We start from the raw sequence: 17666 nt of genomic DNA on the forward strand, positions 1-17666 counted from the left end.
TGGCCAATTTAGGTGGCTACAGGCAGCACGGGTAGTACAGTGTCTAGCACTGTGGCTTCACAGTGCCAGGGTCCCAGGTTCGATTCTCAGCTTGGGTCACTGTCTGTGCGGAGTCTGCACATTCTCCCAGTGTCTGCGTGGGTCTCCTCCGGGTGCTCCGGTTTCCTCCCACAGTCCAAAGTCCAAAGACGTGCAGGTTAGGTGGATTGGCTATGCTAAATTGCCCTTAGTATCCAAAAAGATTAGGAGGGGTTATTGGGTTATAGGAATAGGGTGGAAGTGAGGGCTTAAGTGGGTCGGTGCAGACTCGATGGGTCAAATGGCCTCCTTCTGCACTGTATGTTCTATGTTCTAGAAGTTTGTCAATGGAATCGGGGGCCTCTCAGAGCGTGTCGGCAGATAAAATGGCGGAGGCAGCCTCTGGGACTCTAGCCACTCCACTAACGGCTGGTGTGCTTTCGAGCACCTTGGTGAGTGAAATCAAAAAGCAGGGTGTGTTGGAGGACCTTCGCAAATTATTGGATGATGCCTTGGCTTCCATCCCAGTGCCTCTGGGAGAAGACCAACAAAAGCGTGAAAGCCCATGAAGCCACGATAAAAGGCATGAAAGCGGCCCTTTTGAGACACAGCGAACAGATCACCTCACTGGAAGTGGAGATGTCTTTGGTGGCCAAAACAAACAAATCGCTGAAGGCCAAGATAAATGATTTGGAGAATCGGTCCAGGAGGCAAAACGTTCGAATTGTGGGGCTGCCAGAGGGGATGGAAGGCTCAACGCTCATGGAGTAGTTTGCAGAGATGTTCGGTAAGATGGTGGGCGAGGGTGGATTCCTGTCCCTTCCTGAGCAGGACCGAGCCCACCGTACCCACTCTGGCAGAGGCCTCGTCCTAAGGATCCACCATGTGGGGTAATAGTGAAGTCTATCAGCTCCAAAGAGAAAGAGTAGGTTATGAGATGGTCAAGGGAGCATCGAGACTTCAAATGGGAAGGCCACGCATCAGGTGTTACCAAGACATGGCAGTGGAGCTGGCAAAGGAGAGGACTGCATTCAACAAAGGTTTTTTTTTAGATAATGAGCTTAGAGTTTTGTTTTGTTTTGTTTAGATTTAGGTTTGTTAGAAGTAGATTTTAGTTGCTAATGTTCGCCTTGCTGCTACAGGAGGCATGGTGGCACAGCAGTTAGCACTGCTGCCTCACAGCGCCAGCGACCTGGGTTAGATTCCAACTCGGGTTACTGTCTGTGTGGAGTCTGCACGTTCTCCCCGTGTCTGCGTGGATTTCCTCCGGGTGCTCCGGTTTCCTTCCGCAGTCCAAAGATGCGCAGGTTTGGTGGGTTGACCATAATAATTGCCCCTTAGGGTGGGGTTGCAGGAATAGGAAGAGGGATTGGGCCTAGGTAGGCTGGTCTTTCGAAGGGTTGGTGCAGACTCGATGGGCTGGATGGCCTCCTTCTGCATTTTAGGGATTCTATAATCCTATGATCTGTATGCTTATTTGGGTGGGATAGTATCTGACAAGGGTGAGGATTAGGGGAGGTGGTTGGGGTAGTTTGCTGACGGTGACTGCAGATTTATCTTTGTTTAGTTTTGTGATTTGGTTTGGTGTCCATCTTGGTTGGTCCTGGTTGCTACAACTTTTATGTATCTGTTGGGTAATCTCACTTGGTGGAAGTGGCTGACTCAGGATTGAGGAGGTTGGAAGACCCCCAATTTGTTTGGTCATTTGGAATGTCAGGGGGTTGAATGGCCCAGTGAAAAGGTCGAGAGTGTTTGCTCACCTTCAGAGTTTAAATTCCAGCGTGGTGTTTCTGCAGGAGACTCATTTGCAGGTCCGAGACCGGACAAGGCTGCGAAAGTGGTGGGTGGGACAAGTCTTTCATTTGGCCTTTTATGGTAGGGCCTGGGATGCGGCAATATTAATTAATAAAAGGGTTCAGTTTTCTGCCTTTAAGATCTTGGCCAACCCCAGTGGTAGACATGTTATTGTCTGTGGCTCTCTGGTGGGCATAATGTTTCTGATGAATATCTATGCTCCAAACTGAGACAATAAGAATTTTATTGATAATTTTCTGGCCTCTCTCGCATCGGCCTATTTTGGGTGGGGATTTAAATTGTGTTCCGAACCCTAGCCTGGATCGGTCCCAGCCCAAATCTCTAATTCCATCAGGGTTTGCCGGAGCTTAGTTGTTTTTCATGGAACCAATGGGGGGGGGGGGGGGGGGGAGGGCGGGGGGCTCCCAGTGTCCGACATGAAGGTTGGACACGGCATTATTAGCAGACAAGAAATTTTGTGAACACATGTCCACAAACATTTTGTTTATATGAAATTTAATAACAGTGAGTCAATCTCACTGAGAGTCAAGTACTTGCATAACTTTGATTAATTTTTTGTGTGAATTTGTTTATTATGAACATTTTTTAATGAACATTTTTTTTAAAAAAAGGTTTGATCTGATGACCTGAAGTGCACTGTGCCACCACGTCACAAAGCTACATATTGGGAATTCCACCCTAAACAAAGCTGACTGAATAACTCATGTCGTGTTCGGTACACTGGTATAACACTGGCTGCAACTGGATGCAGCTTAGATCAAAAAGATACTCCAGATCTTGAAGTTAGTTCTATCAGGTTTATTGAACCAATAGCACAGTTAGCACAGTTCTCTGTGAGTTCGACTCTCTGCTAACTTAAGTGTGGTTACTCTGTCTGACTGAACCAGACTAGTTCTTAGCCACGTGGCGGAGGTGTGAGATTGTAACAACACCCTTGACTGACTCTCTAGATGTTCATCAGTGGAAAGAGGCGGAGTGTGAGTGCCTCGTGTCTTTAATAGTCAGATCCCACCCCTGAGTGTCCTGCCTGCTTATTGGTCATGTCCTGTTCTCTGTGTCCACTAGCTGCTTGTCTGTGCCTGCCTGTATATCATTATGTGTGTGTCTGCATATCATGACAACTCAGTCCACTGATACTCTGCTGATACGGCTGGTGACACTTTTCTTCCCATCAGAGGTTTTTAATTACATTTATAAAAAGGCAAAATTACTTTTTTTTAAAACTTGAGTTGTAATGAGGTGGTGATTACTTTTATATTACATGAAAAATTAAACATGATAATGCAGTGCTTGAAAGTTTTCTTGTGTTAAGGCTAGCCAGCTAAATGGGTACATCACTTCACTCTATTCTTTAATCAATCACTTTGTGCATTTCCAGACCAGTTTCAAATATTAATTGACATGAATCATTAATGAGGATTTTGCCAGTGTAAGAGGGCTTAGGACCATGAGGAGCCCCAGACTGTCAGCCAGCTCTTCCTATTGGATGCCTCATGCGCCAGTTAATGTGATTGCATTACAAGTCTGATCACCTTGTAAATAAATAACCTTGTAAGTGTCAGAAATGTACAGTCAAAACCACAGAAGCAATTGGCGCTTGCTGCAAGAAATAGACTTTGGCAAACGGACAGTCTTCCTTCTTTGTGATGCGGGGTGGCCAAGTGAAACTGCGCAGATTCATTCTCCTGACGTCTAGTTGTGCATTTCTGATTACATTATCAAAGCCATGGTTTGAGGAGGCTCTCTGTAAATATATACGTCAAAAGAATGCTGTGCTGAGTAATAGGACAAGTTAATATACTATAAATAACTACCGTTAGAATAAAATGTGCTAGTCATGCTACCAAGCAGAGGAAACTGGAATCTTGTCCAGCCTGTTGCTTTTGGAGGATTAGCTTTGAATGTCTCAGGAATTGGGCCACAGGATTGGACTAAACCGGTCATGATGTAGTGTGGTTAGCAATGAAACCGAGAAGCCTGAAAGATACAGCCAGGGTTGACATCATGGACTCTGTGGGCACAAGTCACTGGAGACTGGAGAAAACGGCCTCTCCCAAAACAGTTTGGTGTGAAGTTTCTGAACTTTCATTGAGTGAAGCAGCCGCCAGGTTTCTGACGTTTAGCCTGGCAGCCTGAGGCAAAAGTGAGGTCGCCAGCCTTATGAAGCCTGTGAAGCCTTCAGCGAGGCGAGAAGGAGGCGCTGGCCAATGGTCGTGGAGGGACAACCCTCAACATCCAGGCCAGGGCTGAGGAGGGTGGGCGGGCAACCAACCCAAAAAAAGAGCAGAGGCTAGGCCAGAGCAGGCCTGCTAAAGCCAGCCATCAGCAGCCAGCCAGGAGCAAGCACCAGCATTGAGGCTTTCGGGGAGCAATGACTGGGGGGAGGGGAGAGGGTGTCATGTGGCCGTAAGGCCCAAGGCATGGACACCTGAGTGAGAGGTAAGCAGTAAGGAGGTATTGGGGGGTCATGATTTTCAGGGAGCAGTGGCCTGCGGGGCGTCTCGATCAGAAAAAGAGGCCAGGGTTGAGAGTGAGAGGGCAGGGTGGCAACTGGATGGGTGAGGGCGAGAGCACGGGTCAGGTCAGATAGCCAGCAGAAGCAGTCAGCCAGGAGCACATGCAGTAGTCGAGGCACGGGTCCCTCGGCCACCCGAGCAAGAGGTGCGAGCAGTCAGGAGGTGCCAGGCCATAGCAGACACCAACGTCACGGTTTTCGGGGAGCAGCAGGGCGACTCGACCACAGGCCAGCATTGAGAGCAAGAGGGCTAGGCATCAACCAATGTGGTGAGAGCAGAGGCCAGGCCAGATAGCCAAGAGCTATCTCTCACTCAAGACTCCACTAGCACACCTGCGAGCTCAGGTCATTGAGGGGAGCAGCTGCAGGTGCGACTCGACCCCCAGGCCAGAAAGAAGCCTGCTCTTTCTGAAACTTAATTATCCTTGAAATCAAGACAGATCAATGTGAAGAGACACTATGGGCTGGAATCTCCGCTGCCGGGATTCTCCGTTGCACCGGCAGCCCGGGAATTTCCCAACAACGTGGGGCTGCCCACAATGGGAAACCCCATTGGCCGGCTGGTGAGACGAAGAATCCCGGGGGCACGCCGCACCGACGGAGAATCCCACCCTATGAATCTATGGAATGCAGGAGGATGACGGTGAAGCAAGAGGATGAAGCTGGGCAAAAAGGCAGTTTGCCACTTAAGGTTTGAAGTGTTGAGCAGCGCCCAAACTCCATATTCATCCTCAACAACAACATCCACCGCACCTTTTGGTGACTTGCCTGATGACTTCGACTTGCCGATTTCCGGAGAGTTTGACAACCCCGCCTGAACAATTTGAAGAAGTGGACTCTGAAATGGGAATAAAACTACAAGATACTGCTCAAGCTCATTGTTCTGCAGCTGAAGTGAGGGTGGAAACCTACCCTGAAGACATTGCCTTATGGCCAAAATCTCTTCCACTGGGTGGGATTGAATGTTTCACAATAAATAGACCAGAAAACATAAGGAACTTGGAAAAATTAAGAAAAGAGATCGAGGGTCGAGGCCAAAAGCAGTTTAGAAATCTTCATGAGTCTCATTTTCTGAGGGTGAAGAGAAATGGCTTGACGGAAATTAGAAATTGGTTGATTTTCTTTCTCTGAAACCTCTAAGGCAGTTTGTAAATTATTCCCTGGCCCTAGTGAAGGGAAACAATAATTTTTCAATGGATACTCTAACTGGAGAAACGTTGAAGAGATTTTCAGTGAATTTGATGAGCTTTTCAAAAGATAATTTGAGAAGTTAGCAATATTGTGAGTTAGGAAGACCAACTTTTTAACGCAGAGAATCTATGATGACTTCATCACTATAATAGCAGAGAGGCTCAGAAAGCAATTCAGCAATGAAATGAAAGATGTCGAATACTATTCCATAATAGTTGATTCAACACCAGGGGGGGGATTCTCCGACCCCGCCGTCCTCTGAATTTTCCGCCCCACAAAAATCGCCCCAGTGTGAATTGCGCCACCCACCTCGGAGAATGGCGGGGACCGGCGCGACTCGATGGGCCCGGGCCCGCTCTAATTCTCCGGCCCGCGATGGGCCAAAGTCCCGCCTGTTTTTTGCCAGTCCCGCCGGTGTAAATTGGAGTAGGTCCTTACCGGCGGGTCCTGGCGGCGCGGGCGGCCTCCGGGGTTCTTGGGGAGGGCGTGGGGGGATCTGGCCCCTGGAGGTGCCCCCACGGTGGCCTGGCTCGCGATCGGGCCCACCAATCCACGGGCGGGCCTGTGCCGCGGGGGCACTCTATTATTCCGCACCGGCGGCTGTAGCGGTCCGCCATTACCAGTGCAGAAACGGAGCCCTCTGCACATGCGCGGGGATGATGCCAGCACACTCTAATGCTCCCGCGCATGCGTCAACTCGCACCGGCCGGCGGAGGTCCTTCTGCGGCGGTTGGCGTGGCGCCAAGCCCCTTTCCCGCTGGCCGGCGGGGTGCAAACCACTCCGGAGCGGGCCTAGCCCCTGAAGGTGTGGAGGATTCTGCACCTTTGGGGCGGCCCAACGCCGGAGAGGTTCACGCCAGTCCTCGGCACCGGGACCCCCTGCCCTGCCGGGTAGGGGAGAATCCCACCCCAGATATGAGTCGCATTAACATTCATTTCAAGATTTGTGACCAGTGATGTGAAGTTGTAGAGCAATTTCTTGCTTTGTCCAGCTATAATCCCACACTTCTAAGTGCCTGGAGACGACGGTTTTGGAAATCATTTTAAATCATGCAAACCATTTTGACATCAAAAAATTGTCATGCACAGAGGTTCTACAATGCTTCAACTATGGCAGGAAAATATTCACATCCACAAGTAAGGCGGAACAATGCAAGCCCCTGTGCATTATTAATCCCAAGTTCCAGTCACTCCTTGAATTTAATCTGCAATGCAGCAGCTGAATTGGGTGAGGCAGCCGTACATTTTTTTTGACTATGTTCAAAACTTGTATGCCTTTTTTTCGGCTTTCATGCATCGATGGAATATGCTGCAATCACGCATGGAAAACATTTGACGGTCAAAATTGTGACACCAGGTGATTCACTCGTGCAGATGCTGTTTTAGCTTTGAGATTGAGCTCTGTCGCTATATAGGAATGATTATCAGACATAGTCACATCAAAACCAGAGAAACCATGTTTGAAAGCTGAAACAAAATCCTTAGCAAAGAAGATTGAAAAGAACAATATTGCCATTTTTACTGTTTTGTGGAACTGTTTACCTCAGATAGTAAATCGCTGCAAAATGTTGAAACAGCTTTATTGAATGCTTCACAATTAGAGCCTCAGTAGCAGAGGCACTAACATTAACAAAGAATACAGGTCCCTCTGATGATGTGATGCGTACAAGACACAAGAAGTTATTTTTTGATGACTATGAAATCATTTTAAAAACGAAAGAGATGATCATCATTGAGACTGTAAATGTTACTTGCAACACAATAATGGTGCAACTGCAGAGTAGAAGTGAATCTCTGAAGAAAACTGTTGAATTATTCTGCATGCTTTTCGATAAAAGTTTGGCTGAGAATGCGAAGAGCCACTGCAGTAAGGGATTCATTGAATTTTACCAGGAGGACATAGACACAAATACTTTTGAAGATAAAGTGGAACAATTCATCCATTTCATCGATAATGATGAGCTCTGTGCTTTGAGATCACCAGTTGATTTGTACAAACTTGTACGTAATGGTTTGCAGGCAACATTTGCAAATGTGGAAACCATTCTGAAAATGTTTTAAACAATACCTGTCACAGATGCATCTGGTGAAAAGTCATTCTCTGCATTGAAAAGAGTGAAAAATTATTTGCAAGGTACGATCAGGAACGTTTGACAAGTTCAGCAATACTGACCATTGAAAATGCATCCTTACAAGATTTCACCTACGATGATGTTGTTGATGATTTTGTGAAGAAAAAGTGCAGAGGTAAAGCTATTTAACTTGCCGTGGATTGCAAACAACTGATGAAGCAAGAAAATCTGAAGAATCTGTCCCCCCACCATGTTCTCCAGCCTAAATTCTGTTTTTCAAGAGAGAACATATGCTGGTCTGATATAATGGCTGAGATAACGTAGACAGTTATAACTGGTGTGTAACTGTCATCCCTATTCTCAATACTGACTTTCAAAAATTCTCTTCTCTTCTGGATATAGGATGGAATCCTGCCAGACGGTTGAAAGCAAAGCCATTGATATTAGACTTGGACATGACAGTCCACATCATTCGAGTATTTGCGCCCCCACCCCGGGAGCTGTACTTACCTGCCTGCCTCTGGCAGGTTCTGCTTGCCAGGTGCATGTCATGGGGGACCTGTTGTGATTCAACACGATATGTGAATGGGTAATTTAATGGGGGGGGAGGACAGGTGGGATTTTCAGGTGTAAAGGCCAGATAACAATATTTAACTGTATTCAAATCGGGATCCCGACATTCGATGTCGAGATACCCATTACACCGGTGCAGGGGGGCGGGGCAATCACACATAAAATCCCGCCGGTGTAAAACATGCTTTGACACTCTTAAGAAATTCCCCCCCCCCCCCTTCCTGCCGCCGATCCTGCCCCCTGAAAACAGGAGTGGAAAATACGCCCCAAAGTCCTGGAAATACACCGCAGCTCAGTGAGGATCTACAAAGAGAAAAGGGAGGTCAGCATTTCCCCTAAGATCCATCCTCATTTTCCCCGTGTCGCATTTGACACCTTGCTGGAGGGTTGGAACTTGTTTGTCAGTCCACAGGATTGTGGGAACAATATGAATCCTGTCTGATTGTCAGAAGCTGCTGCAGGTTAAGGGGATTTGGATAGCTTGACAGCAGGCGGAGGGTGACCGGGATATCAAGTACAATGACATTTACATCGCGAAAAGCAGTGTTTTGGGGCAAGAGATTGGTTTCTGTTCAGGGGCTGGGATGGGCAGCACCAGATGGGGCACGTTCGATGGAATTGAATCCACGCAGTTGTGCAGCTGTGACCAAGTTTTCGCTGACCCAGTTTATCAGGAGTCTCGGATGGGCTGAGATCCAGGCAGGAGCCTGCTGGGCCCTGGGCCCCAGAGTAAAGTTGTATCAAGCATGTGAGGTTTATTGTAAAAAGTGCCAGGATAAGTTAGGTTCTGTGAGCTGAAATTGATTCTCTGAAGCGTGCGCTGTTGGTGATTTATTTCAAGCTGGGTCCAAATGAAGGATCTCGCCATACAATCAAAGGGTTGTGCTGCATCTACCAGGAGGTGTGCTTTTGACCCTCTGGCATGCACTATTGTCCTTTTTGTGACCATGCACTGAACTGCCTTCTTGACCTCATGCAGCAATATTATTTTGGCTTGCAGTTTTTATGAAGCATGCATATTCCAGGAAGAACACCAGCAACAAGGTTGGCAAATTACTTTTATTTCGCAGGTGGGTTAGCGAACAAAATTTCACACCAAGCAGCATGTTTCACTTAATGTTTTGAAAATATTAATCCAATCATTTTTAAATTTCAGTGAATACAACCCTCTTTTAGATTTGGTGCAAAGGCGGGTAAATGGCATTGAGGTACAGATCAACTCTAATCTAATTGAATAGCAGAACAAGCTTGAAGCACTGAAAGGCACACTCCTGTCCCTATGGCCCAACATAAATCCGCAGCTCAGGGCTAAGCCCGGGGCCAGGCGAAGTTGATTGTAAGCTCAGGTCTATATTGTACATACACTTCAGGAGCCCTACTTTTGATTGATTGATTGATATTTATTGTCACATGTACAGAAGTGCAGCGAAAAGTATTTTTCTGCGGCCAAGGGAACGTACACAGTACGTACAGAGTAGACAAAAGAATAATCGACAGAGTACATTGACAATGGTGCATTAACAAATAGTGATTGGTAACAGTACGTTACAGATGCAGTCGTGCCGGGTCGTGCGAGGTTCGGAGGATCCTCAAACCTGCAAGAAAACATAGAAGAGCATTATTAGTATGAAGTGGAAAAGAGTTTTAGTAGGTCAGAACGGAGATAGGAGAAAAAAGAAAGGGGTCTGATTGAGCGAGCTCGCAGAGAGTCGATCCGGCGGCATCTATGTAAACTGATCAATTTTCCTCACAAATTGCCTGATATGAGTAGAATATTTCTTTGGAGTTAATGGTGAACTAGTCTGGAATGAGTTGTACGCATTTGGATGGACCTAATCCGGAAATCACCGGTTATCGGGATTCACCTTTCCTGCTGTGGTTAGAACTGCTGTCTCACAGCGCCAGGGACCCAGGTTCGATTCCAGCCTTGGGGGATTGTGTGGAGTTTTCCATTCTTTCCGTGTCTGCTTGGGTTCCCTCCAGGTGCCATGGTTTCTTCCCGCAGCCCAAAGACGTGCAGGTTAGGTGGATTGGCAGTGCTAAGCAACCCTTAAAGTCCAATGGTTTGGTGGAGTTATGGGGATTGGGCCTGGTTGGGGTGCTCTTTCGGAGGGTCGGTGCAGACTCGATGGGCTGAATGGCCTCTGTCTGCACTGTGGGAATTCAATGTGGCAAATGTCAATTTGGTTATTTTACAGAATGTGCGTTTGCCTGTCTGAAACTGACCAGTGTGATTATTATTGGGGAGAACATGATTCATGTATTGCATCTCTCAGTCTAGATATGGATAAAGTGGAAACATTCATGTCAGGGGTGTGTGTTGTTTGAGGTGTAATGCTTTACATCCTGGGCTTGCGTTTCAGTGATATTTTGACATGCAAAGCAGGACAGTGTATTTCGTTTTACTATAGTGCGTTCAAACAACACCATTTTTAGTTTTGGAGTCCCTACAGTGCCATTCAGCACATCAAGTCAGCACATCAAGAATGGAGGCCATTCAGCACATCAAGTCAGCACCGACCCTCTGAAAGACCATCTACCTGTCATGATATCAGATAAACATATCATGGTGCAAACTCACATACACACTGATGGACAGATCAACGGACCAATCAACACACACGCAACAACACAGCCAATCACCAGTGAGAGCACACGCACTATAAAACGGGGAACACCACAGTTCCCGCTGATTCCAGCAGGAGACAGCTCAGGGCACAGAGCTCACAGCGTGCTACTCAGACATACACCATGTGCTGAGTGCCTCTCTAAGATAGTGTTAGGGCTGGGTCCACAGGTTAACGGGTAAATTACGAACCACAGTCATTAGTTTACAGATGTTGTTATTGAGAATAATTAAACAGAGTTGTACCATCTACAACCGTGTTGGTTCATCTGTATAGCGGAACACCCAACACGACATAGTACCAGGATTGGAACCCAGCAACTGTGAGACCTACCTGCACATCTTCAGGGATCCGCCATCCTGCGCCATGGACACCATCAGCCCGCCGCAGCCGCTCCAAATCGCTGGAAACCTCGGCGTCAACTGGAAGCTGTTTAAACAGCGCTTCCAGTTCTTTCTAGAAGCCACAGAAAGGGAGAATGCATCGGACACCAGGAAAATCACCCTCCTCCTCTCCACGGCAGGGCGACATGCCATCCACATCTACAACTCCCTGGTGTTCGCGGAAGGTGAGGACAAGACGAAGTACAAGACGGTCCTTCTAAAGCTTGAGCAACACTTCAGCGTCGAGGTGAACGAGAGCTTCGAGAGGTACCTCTTCCAGCAGCGCCTGCAGGGTAAGGATGAGCCTTTTCAATCTTTCCTGACACACCTTTGTATCCTCGCGCAGTCCTGCGGCTATGAGGCCACCTCCGATTCCATGATTCGGGACCAGATAGTTTTTGGGGTCACCTCGGGCACCCTACGCCAGCAGCTCCTCAAAATTAAGAGCCTCACCCTAGCCACCGCCATCGAAGCTTGCGACCAGCCGGTACTCCCAATTCCAGGCAGCCAAATCGGCACGGCAGGGGTCCTACAAGGCCGAGCTTCGACTTCCTCCCGGCCCCCGGCCCGGACGTGGGCGGCCATTTTGCGCGCTTTCCGCGGCCTCCCGCGCTTGTACGCGCCAAAAGTGACGTTGACGCAGGGGGACGTGACGTGCAGGCGCGCTCTATGCAGCACCGAACTCTGTCTCCAGAAGGCATGTCCGACTTCCTGGATGCAGACTTTAGCGCACAGCTCAACTCGCTCCTCGCCCACAACCAGGAGGCTTTCGAGGGCATGGGTACACTGCCCTACACTTACAGAATACGGCTCAAACCGGACGCCACCCCGGTCATTCTCGCACCTCGTAGAGTCCCAGCACCACTCAAAGACCGCCTCAAGCAGCAGCTGCAGGATCTCCAGGACCAAGGAGTGCTATCCCGGGTCACGGAGCCCACGCCATGGGTCAGCTCCATGGTGTGCGTAAAAAAGCCCTCTGGCGAACTCCGGATCTGCATCGACCCGAAAGACCTAAACAACAACATCATGAGGGAACACTACCCCATACCCAAACTGGAAGAGATCACGAGCGAAATGGCCCGGGCTAAATTTTTTACAAAGCTTGATGCCTCAAAGGGTTTTTAGCAGATTCAACTGGATCAGTCCAGCAGGAAGCTGTGCACCTTCAACACTCCCTTTGGCAGGTTCTGCTACAATAGAATGCCGTTTGGCATCATCTCAGCATCCGAGGTGTTTCACAGAATCATGGAACAGATGATGGAGGGCATCGAAGGGGTGCGCGTCTATGTTGACGACGTCATCATCTGGTCCACCACACCACAGGAGCACATCAGTCGTCTCCAGCGCGTCTTTGCTCGGATACGAGAGCACGGCCTGCGCCTCAACCGAGCCAAGTGTTCTTTTGACCAAACCGAGCGAAAGTTTCTGGGGGACCGCATATCCCGGTCAGGAGTGCGTCCGGATGCAGACAAAGTGACAGCTATTACAGCCATGCCGCAGCTGGCAGACAGGAAGGCAGTGCTACGCTTTCTCGGGATGGTCCACTTCTTGGGGAAGTTCATTCCCAACCTTGCCTCCCACACAACACTCTCCGTAACCTAGTGAAGAAGACCACGGAGTTCCAGTGGCTGCCCACACACCAGAAGGAATGGGAAGAGCTCAAAATTAAGCTCACCATAGCCCCGGTATTGGCATTCTTCGACACTTCTCGCGATACGAAGATCTCGACTGATGCCAGCCAGTCCGGCATTGGGGCGGTACTCCTGCAACGGGACGACACTGCATCATGGACCCCGGTCGCCTATGCCTCGCGGGCCATGACTCCCACAGAACAGCGCTATGTGCAGATTGAGAAGGAGTGCCTGGGTTTGTTAACCGGCATAGATAAGTTCCATGACTACGTGTATGGTCTCCCTCAGTTCACCATGGAAACCGACCATCGCCCCCTGGTCAGCATCATACAAAAGGACCTGAATGAGATGACCCCTCGCCTCCAGTGCATTCTGCTCAAGCTCCGGAGGTACGACTTCCAACTGGTCTACACCCCGGGAAAGGACCTCATCATCGCGGATGCCCTGTCCAGAGCAGTGAGCACACCGCCCGATTCGGGGGTGGGGGGGGGGGGGGGGGGGGGGGGTTCGTATGTCAGGTCGAAGTGCATGTGGCCTTCATATCGGCCAATCTGCCAGCTAATGATGCAAGTCTGGCCCGTATTCGCCGGGAGACTGCGGCTGACCCCCTTCTACAACGTGTGATGCGCCACATGACGGAAGGGTGGCTCAAAGGACAGTGCCCACAATTCTACAATGTCCGGGACGACTTGGCCGTCATTGACGGTGTCCTCCTAAAGCTGGACCGGATTGTGATTCCACACAGCATGCACATGTTGGTCCTCGAACAATTACACAAAGGCCATCTCGGGGTCGAGAAGTGCAGGCGGAGGGCCCGAGAAGCTGTATACTGGCCGGGCATCAGCGACGACATCGCAAACATGGTGCTCAACTGCCCCACCTGCCAAAGGTTCCAGCCAGCGCAACCCCCTGAGACGCTTCAGCCCCATGAGTTGGTAACGTCCCCCTGGGCGATGGTGGGTGTGGACCTTTTTCATGCGCTCGGCAGGGACTACGTCATCATAATTGACTATTTTTCAAATTATCCAGAGGTCGTACGCCTGCACGATTTGACATCGTCAACTGTCATCAGGGCATGCAAGGAAACCTTCGCTCGCCATGGCATTCCGCTTACCGTCATGTCGGACAATGGGCCTTGTTTTGCGAGCCAAGAATGGTCTTTTGCCGCTTCGTATGGCTTCACACACACGACGTCCAGCCCTCTGCATCCCCAGTCAAATGGCAAGGCGGAAAAGGGCGTCCATATCGTCAAGCGGCTCCTCTGCAAGGCTGCTAATGCCGGATCGGATTTCTGTTTAGCCCTGCCGGCCTATTGCTCGGCCCCACTGTCCATCTGGCCTCTCGCCAGCCCAGCTATTGGTGGGTCGCGCTCTCAGGACCACTGTACCATCCATTCATGTTCCTAAACCCGGCCATGCTCCATTATTGCAAAGGATGCGACAGCAGCGTGCTCAGCAGAAGGTGGCACATGGCACTCGGGCAACTGATCTTCCTGCCTTGGCGCCTGGAGACAACGTCCGCATCCACCTACCAGAGGGAGGTTGGTCAGCAACTGCCAAAGTTCTCCGTCGCGTGGCTCCCCGCTCGTTCCTGGTTCGCATGCCTGATGGCTCCATTCGCCGGCGTAATCCGCTTCCGTGCTCGCTACATGATCATGCACCGGTGCCACGCCCTCCTGTTGTCCCTAATGTCGACTTCGTGGAGCTTCCTGCCACTATGCCTATTCGTCTATCGCCTGTGGCCAGGCCCATTCCTCAGCCGGTGGATCTTAACCCACCCTTGAGGCGGTCAACCCGAATTCGTCACCCACCTACTAGGCTGGACTTATGAGCCTGTTTGCACATTGGACTCACTAAAGTGTTATGCCACAATGTTAATGTGTTTCTCTTTTTGTCGTTACAGGAGTTTGTTTTCGATGTTTGATGATTGCACTTGTTTATGGTACAACCTCGTTGCTATGTTGCACCTGACACCTTCCTATGTATATAGTCTAGCCTCATGTACATGTTGTAGATATTGCACACACATATTCAGCTGCACTCAGTACACACCAATATTTATTACCACATAGGCACATATTCTTGTAAAAAGGGGGGATGTCATGATATTCAGATAAACATATCATGGTGCAAACACACACACACTGATGGACAGATCAACAGACCAATCAACACACACGCAACATCACAGCCAATCACCAGTGAGAGCACACGCACTACAAAAAGGGGAACACCACAGTTCCCGCTGATTCCAGCAGGAGACAGCTCAGGGCACAGAGCTCACAGCGTGCCACTCAGACATACACCATGTGCTGAATGCCTCTCTAAGATATTGTTAGGGCTGGGTCCACAGGTTAACGGGTAAATTACGAACCACAGTCATAAATTTACAGATGTTGTTATTAAGAATAATAAAACAGAGTTGTACCATCTACAACCGTGTTGGTTCGTCTGTATAGCGGAACACCCAACACGACACTACCCAGGCCCACTCGCCCGCCCCATCCCCGTATCCCCACCTAACTTGCACATCTTTGGACATCATAGGGATAATTTAGCGTGGCCAATCCACCTAATCTGCACATCTTTTTGGGCTGGGGGAGGAAACCGGAGAACCCGGAGGAAACCCACACAGACACGGAGGGACATGCAAACTCCACACAGACAGACACCCAAGGCTGGAATTGAACCCGGGTCCCTGGCGTTGTGAGGCAGCAGTGCTAAGAACTGTGCCACCTTGCCACCCTTTGAAGTGAATACTGGCGTAGTTTGGCTGTAGAAAAGGGAGAGGAGCTGTGGATGAATTTCTTTCTGCTCTTGAAATAATGGGGAGTGTAGTGAGCATTTGAACTCCATCCTGCCCAAGGAGTTTTCCTTCCATCTTGTGCTCCTGTTGTTCACTACAGGAGGAAGGGGTGTACAGATTTGGGCCAGCATTTAATCAGTGCAAGTGAGTCGGTAATGTGAAGCGCAAACAGTTGTCAGATGTGAAATGGATTCACAAATCTTTCCAGGTGGACTAATCCCAGTTTCCCCTTCCTGTGAAAGGGGTAGTTTAATCATTTATCTTTTTCTTTGGCACCATGATAACCGTCGTTGCTTCTCTGTTCCTTCGCAGACTGGGCGTGTGGATAAAAATCACCCCTTGGTATGTGGACACACGGCACCTGTGCTCGACATTGACTGGTGTCCACACAATGACAATGTCGTCGCCAGCGGCTCGGAGGACTGCACAGTTATGGTAAGAGCTGCTCAATTATTATATGCACATCACATTCAGTAAGGCAATGATAGATAGATACTTGATATTTATGCAGTTATTGTAAGTGTCATCTCTGTCCCACTCACACTGTGGGCGAGTGGGTGAGTTTTGCCACCTCTTTGCTTTCAGGACATGTAAAAAAATTAACTAAGCAGGAATTTGAATCATGGAATTTTCCAACACAGGAGCCCATTCCTTCCGCCGTATCTGTGTCAGCTCCGTGACAGTTATTGTCTTAGTTTCTTTCCCCTGTCCTTCCACTCGATGCGTTCAAGGTTTTATTTCCCAATTCTATGTCACTCCTCTTGTGAAGCTATGATGGATTTTGCAATTGTTCCTGATGCAGAAGCAACCTTCTGCATTGTTAAAATCCCATAACCTACCATTTACGTTTATATTTAATTTTTGTTTCTTATTTCATCAAATCCCTACAGTGCAGAAGAAGGCCATTTGGCCCATCGAGTCTGAACTCACCCTTCGAAAGAGCACCCTTTCTCTTCCGTGCACCCCGCCCTATCCCCGTAACCCCACCTACCTGCACATCCATGCATACTAAGAGGCAATTTGGCATGGCCAATCTACCTAACCCACACATCTTTGGACTGTGGGAGGAAACTGGGGCAGCACGGTAGCATTGTGGATAGCACAATTGCTTCACAGCTCCAGGGTCCCAGGTTTGATTCCGGCTTGGGTCACTGTCTGTGCGGAGTCTGCACATCCTCCCTGTGTGTGCGTGGGTTTCCTCCGGGTGCTCCGGTTTCCTCCCACAGTCCAAAGATGTGCAGGTGAGGTGGATTGGCCATGATAAATTGCCCTTAGTGTCCAAAGTTGCCCTTAGTGTTGGGTGGGGTTACTGGGTTATGGGGATAGGGTGGGGGTGTTGACCTTGGGTAGGGTGCTCTTTCCAAGAGCCAGTGCATACTCGATGGGCCGAATGGCCTCCTTCTGCACGGTAAATTCTATGATAATCTATGAAACTGGAGCACCCGGAGGAAACTCACGCAGACATGGGGAGAACCTACAACTCCACCCAATGCCGGATTGGACCCGGGTCCCTGGAGCTGTGGGGCTGCTTTGCTCACCACTGTGCCACCCCAAAAAGTCATTAGATTTTAAAATTTGTTTCTGCGATGTGGACGCCACAGGGTCAGCCATCATTTATTCCCCATCCTAACTGAACGTGAACCGCTGCAGTCCATGTACACCCAGTGTTGTTGGGAAGGGAGTTCCAGCCTTTTGACCCAGTGATAGTGAAGGAACGGCAATATAGTTCCAATTCAGGATGGTGTGACTTAGAGGGGAACTTGCAGGTGGTGGTGTTCCCAGACATCTACTACCCTTCAAACGTTTGAGCAGTCGTACAAAAGGCTATTAACCCACAAAGTAATTTTGGGATTGGTCGTCCGGAGGATAGTGCACGTGATTTTTTTTCCGAGCAACGTCATTGATCAGGCTAAATCTCCAATTGAAGCAGCAATCTGATGTGATGAAGTTTAAAACTATATACAGGCATAACCCACAGCATTCATGTTGGACAGAGTCGTTCATGCTGAAGGTGTGAGGAAGGGAGATGTTGAGCA

General features: G+C 49.1%; 1 protein-coding gene across 5 annotated transcripts in view; it reads left to right on the plus strand.

Moving 5' to 3' along the window:
* LOC140386853 (coronin-6-like) overlaps nt 1-17666 on the plus strand; it is a 339560-nt gene that overhangs the window by 208649 nt on the left and 113245 nt on the right. For all 5 annotated transcript variants that reach the window (XM_072469624.1, XM_072469622.1, XM_072469623.1 and 2 more), the window contains one exon: nt 15943-16065. In XM_072469624.1, coding sequence (XP_072325725.1) covers nt 15943-16065 — 123 coding nt within the window. The remainder of the gene's footprint in view (nt 1-15942; nt 16066-17666) is intronic.

The sequence above is a fragment of the Scyliorhinus torazame genome, chromosome 12 (genome assembly GCF_047496885.1).
Source record: "Scyliorhinus torazame isolate Kashiwa2021f chromosome 12, sScyTor2.1, whole genome shotgun sequence".
Lineage (NCBI taxonomy): Eukaryota > Metazoa > Chordata > Chondrichthyes > Carcharhiniformes > Scyliorhinidae > Scyliorhinus > Scyliorhinus torazame.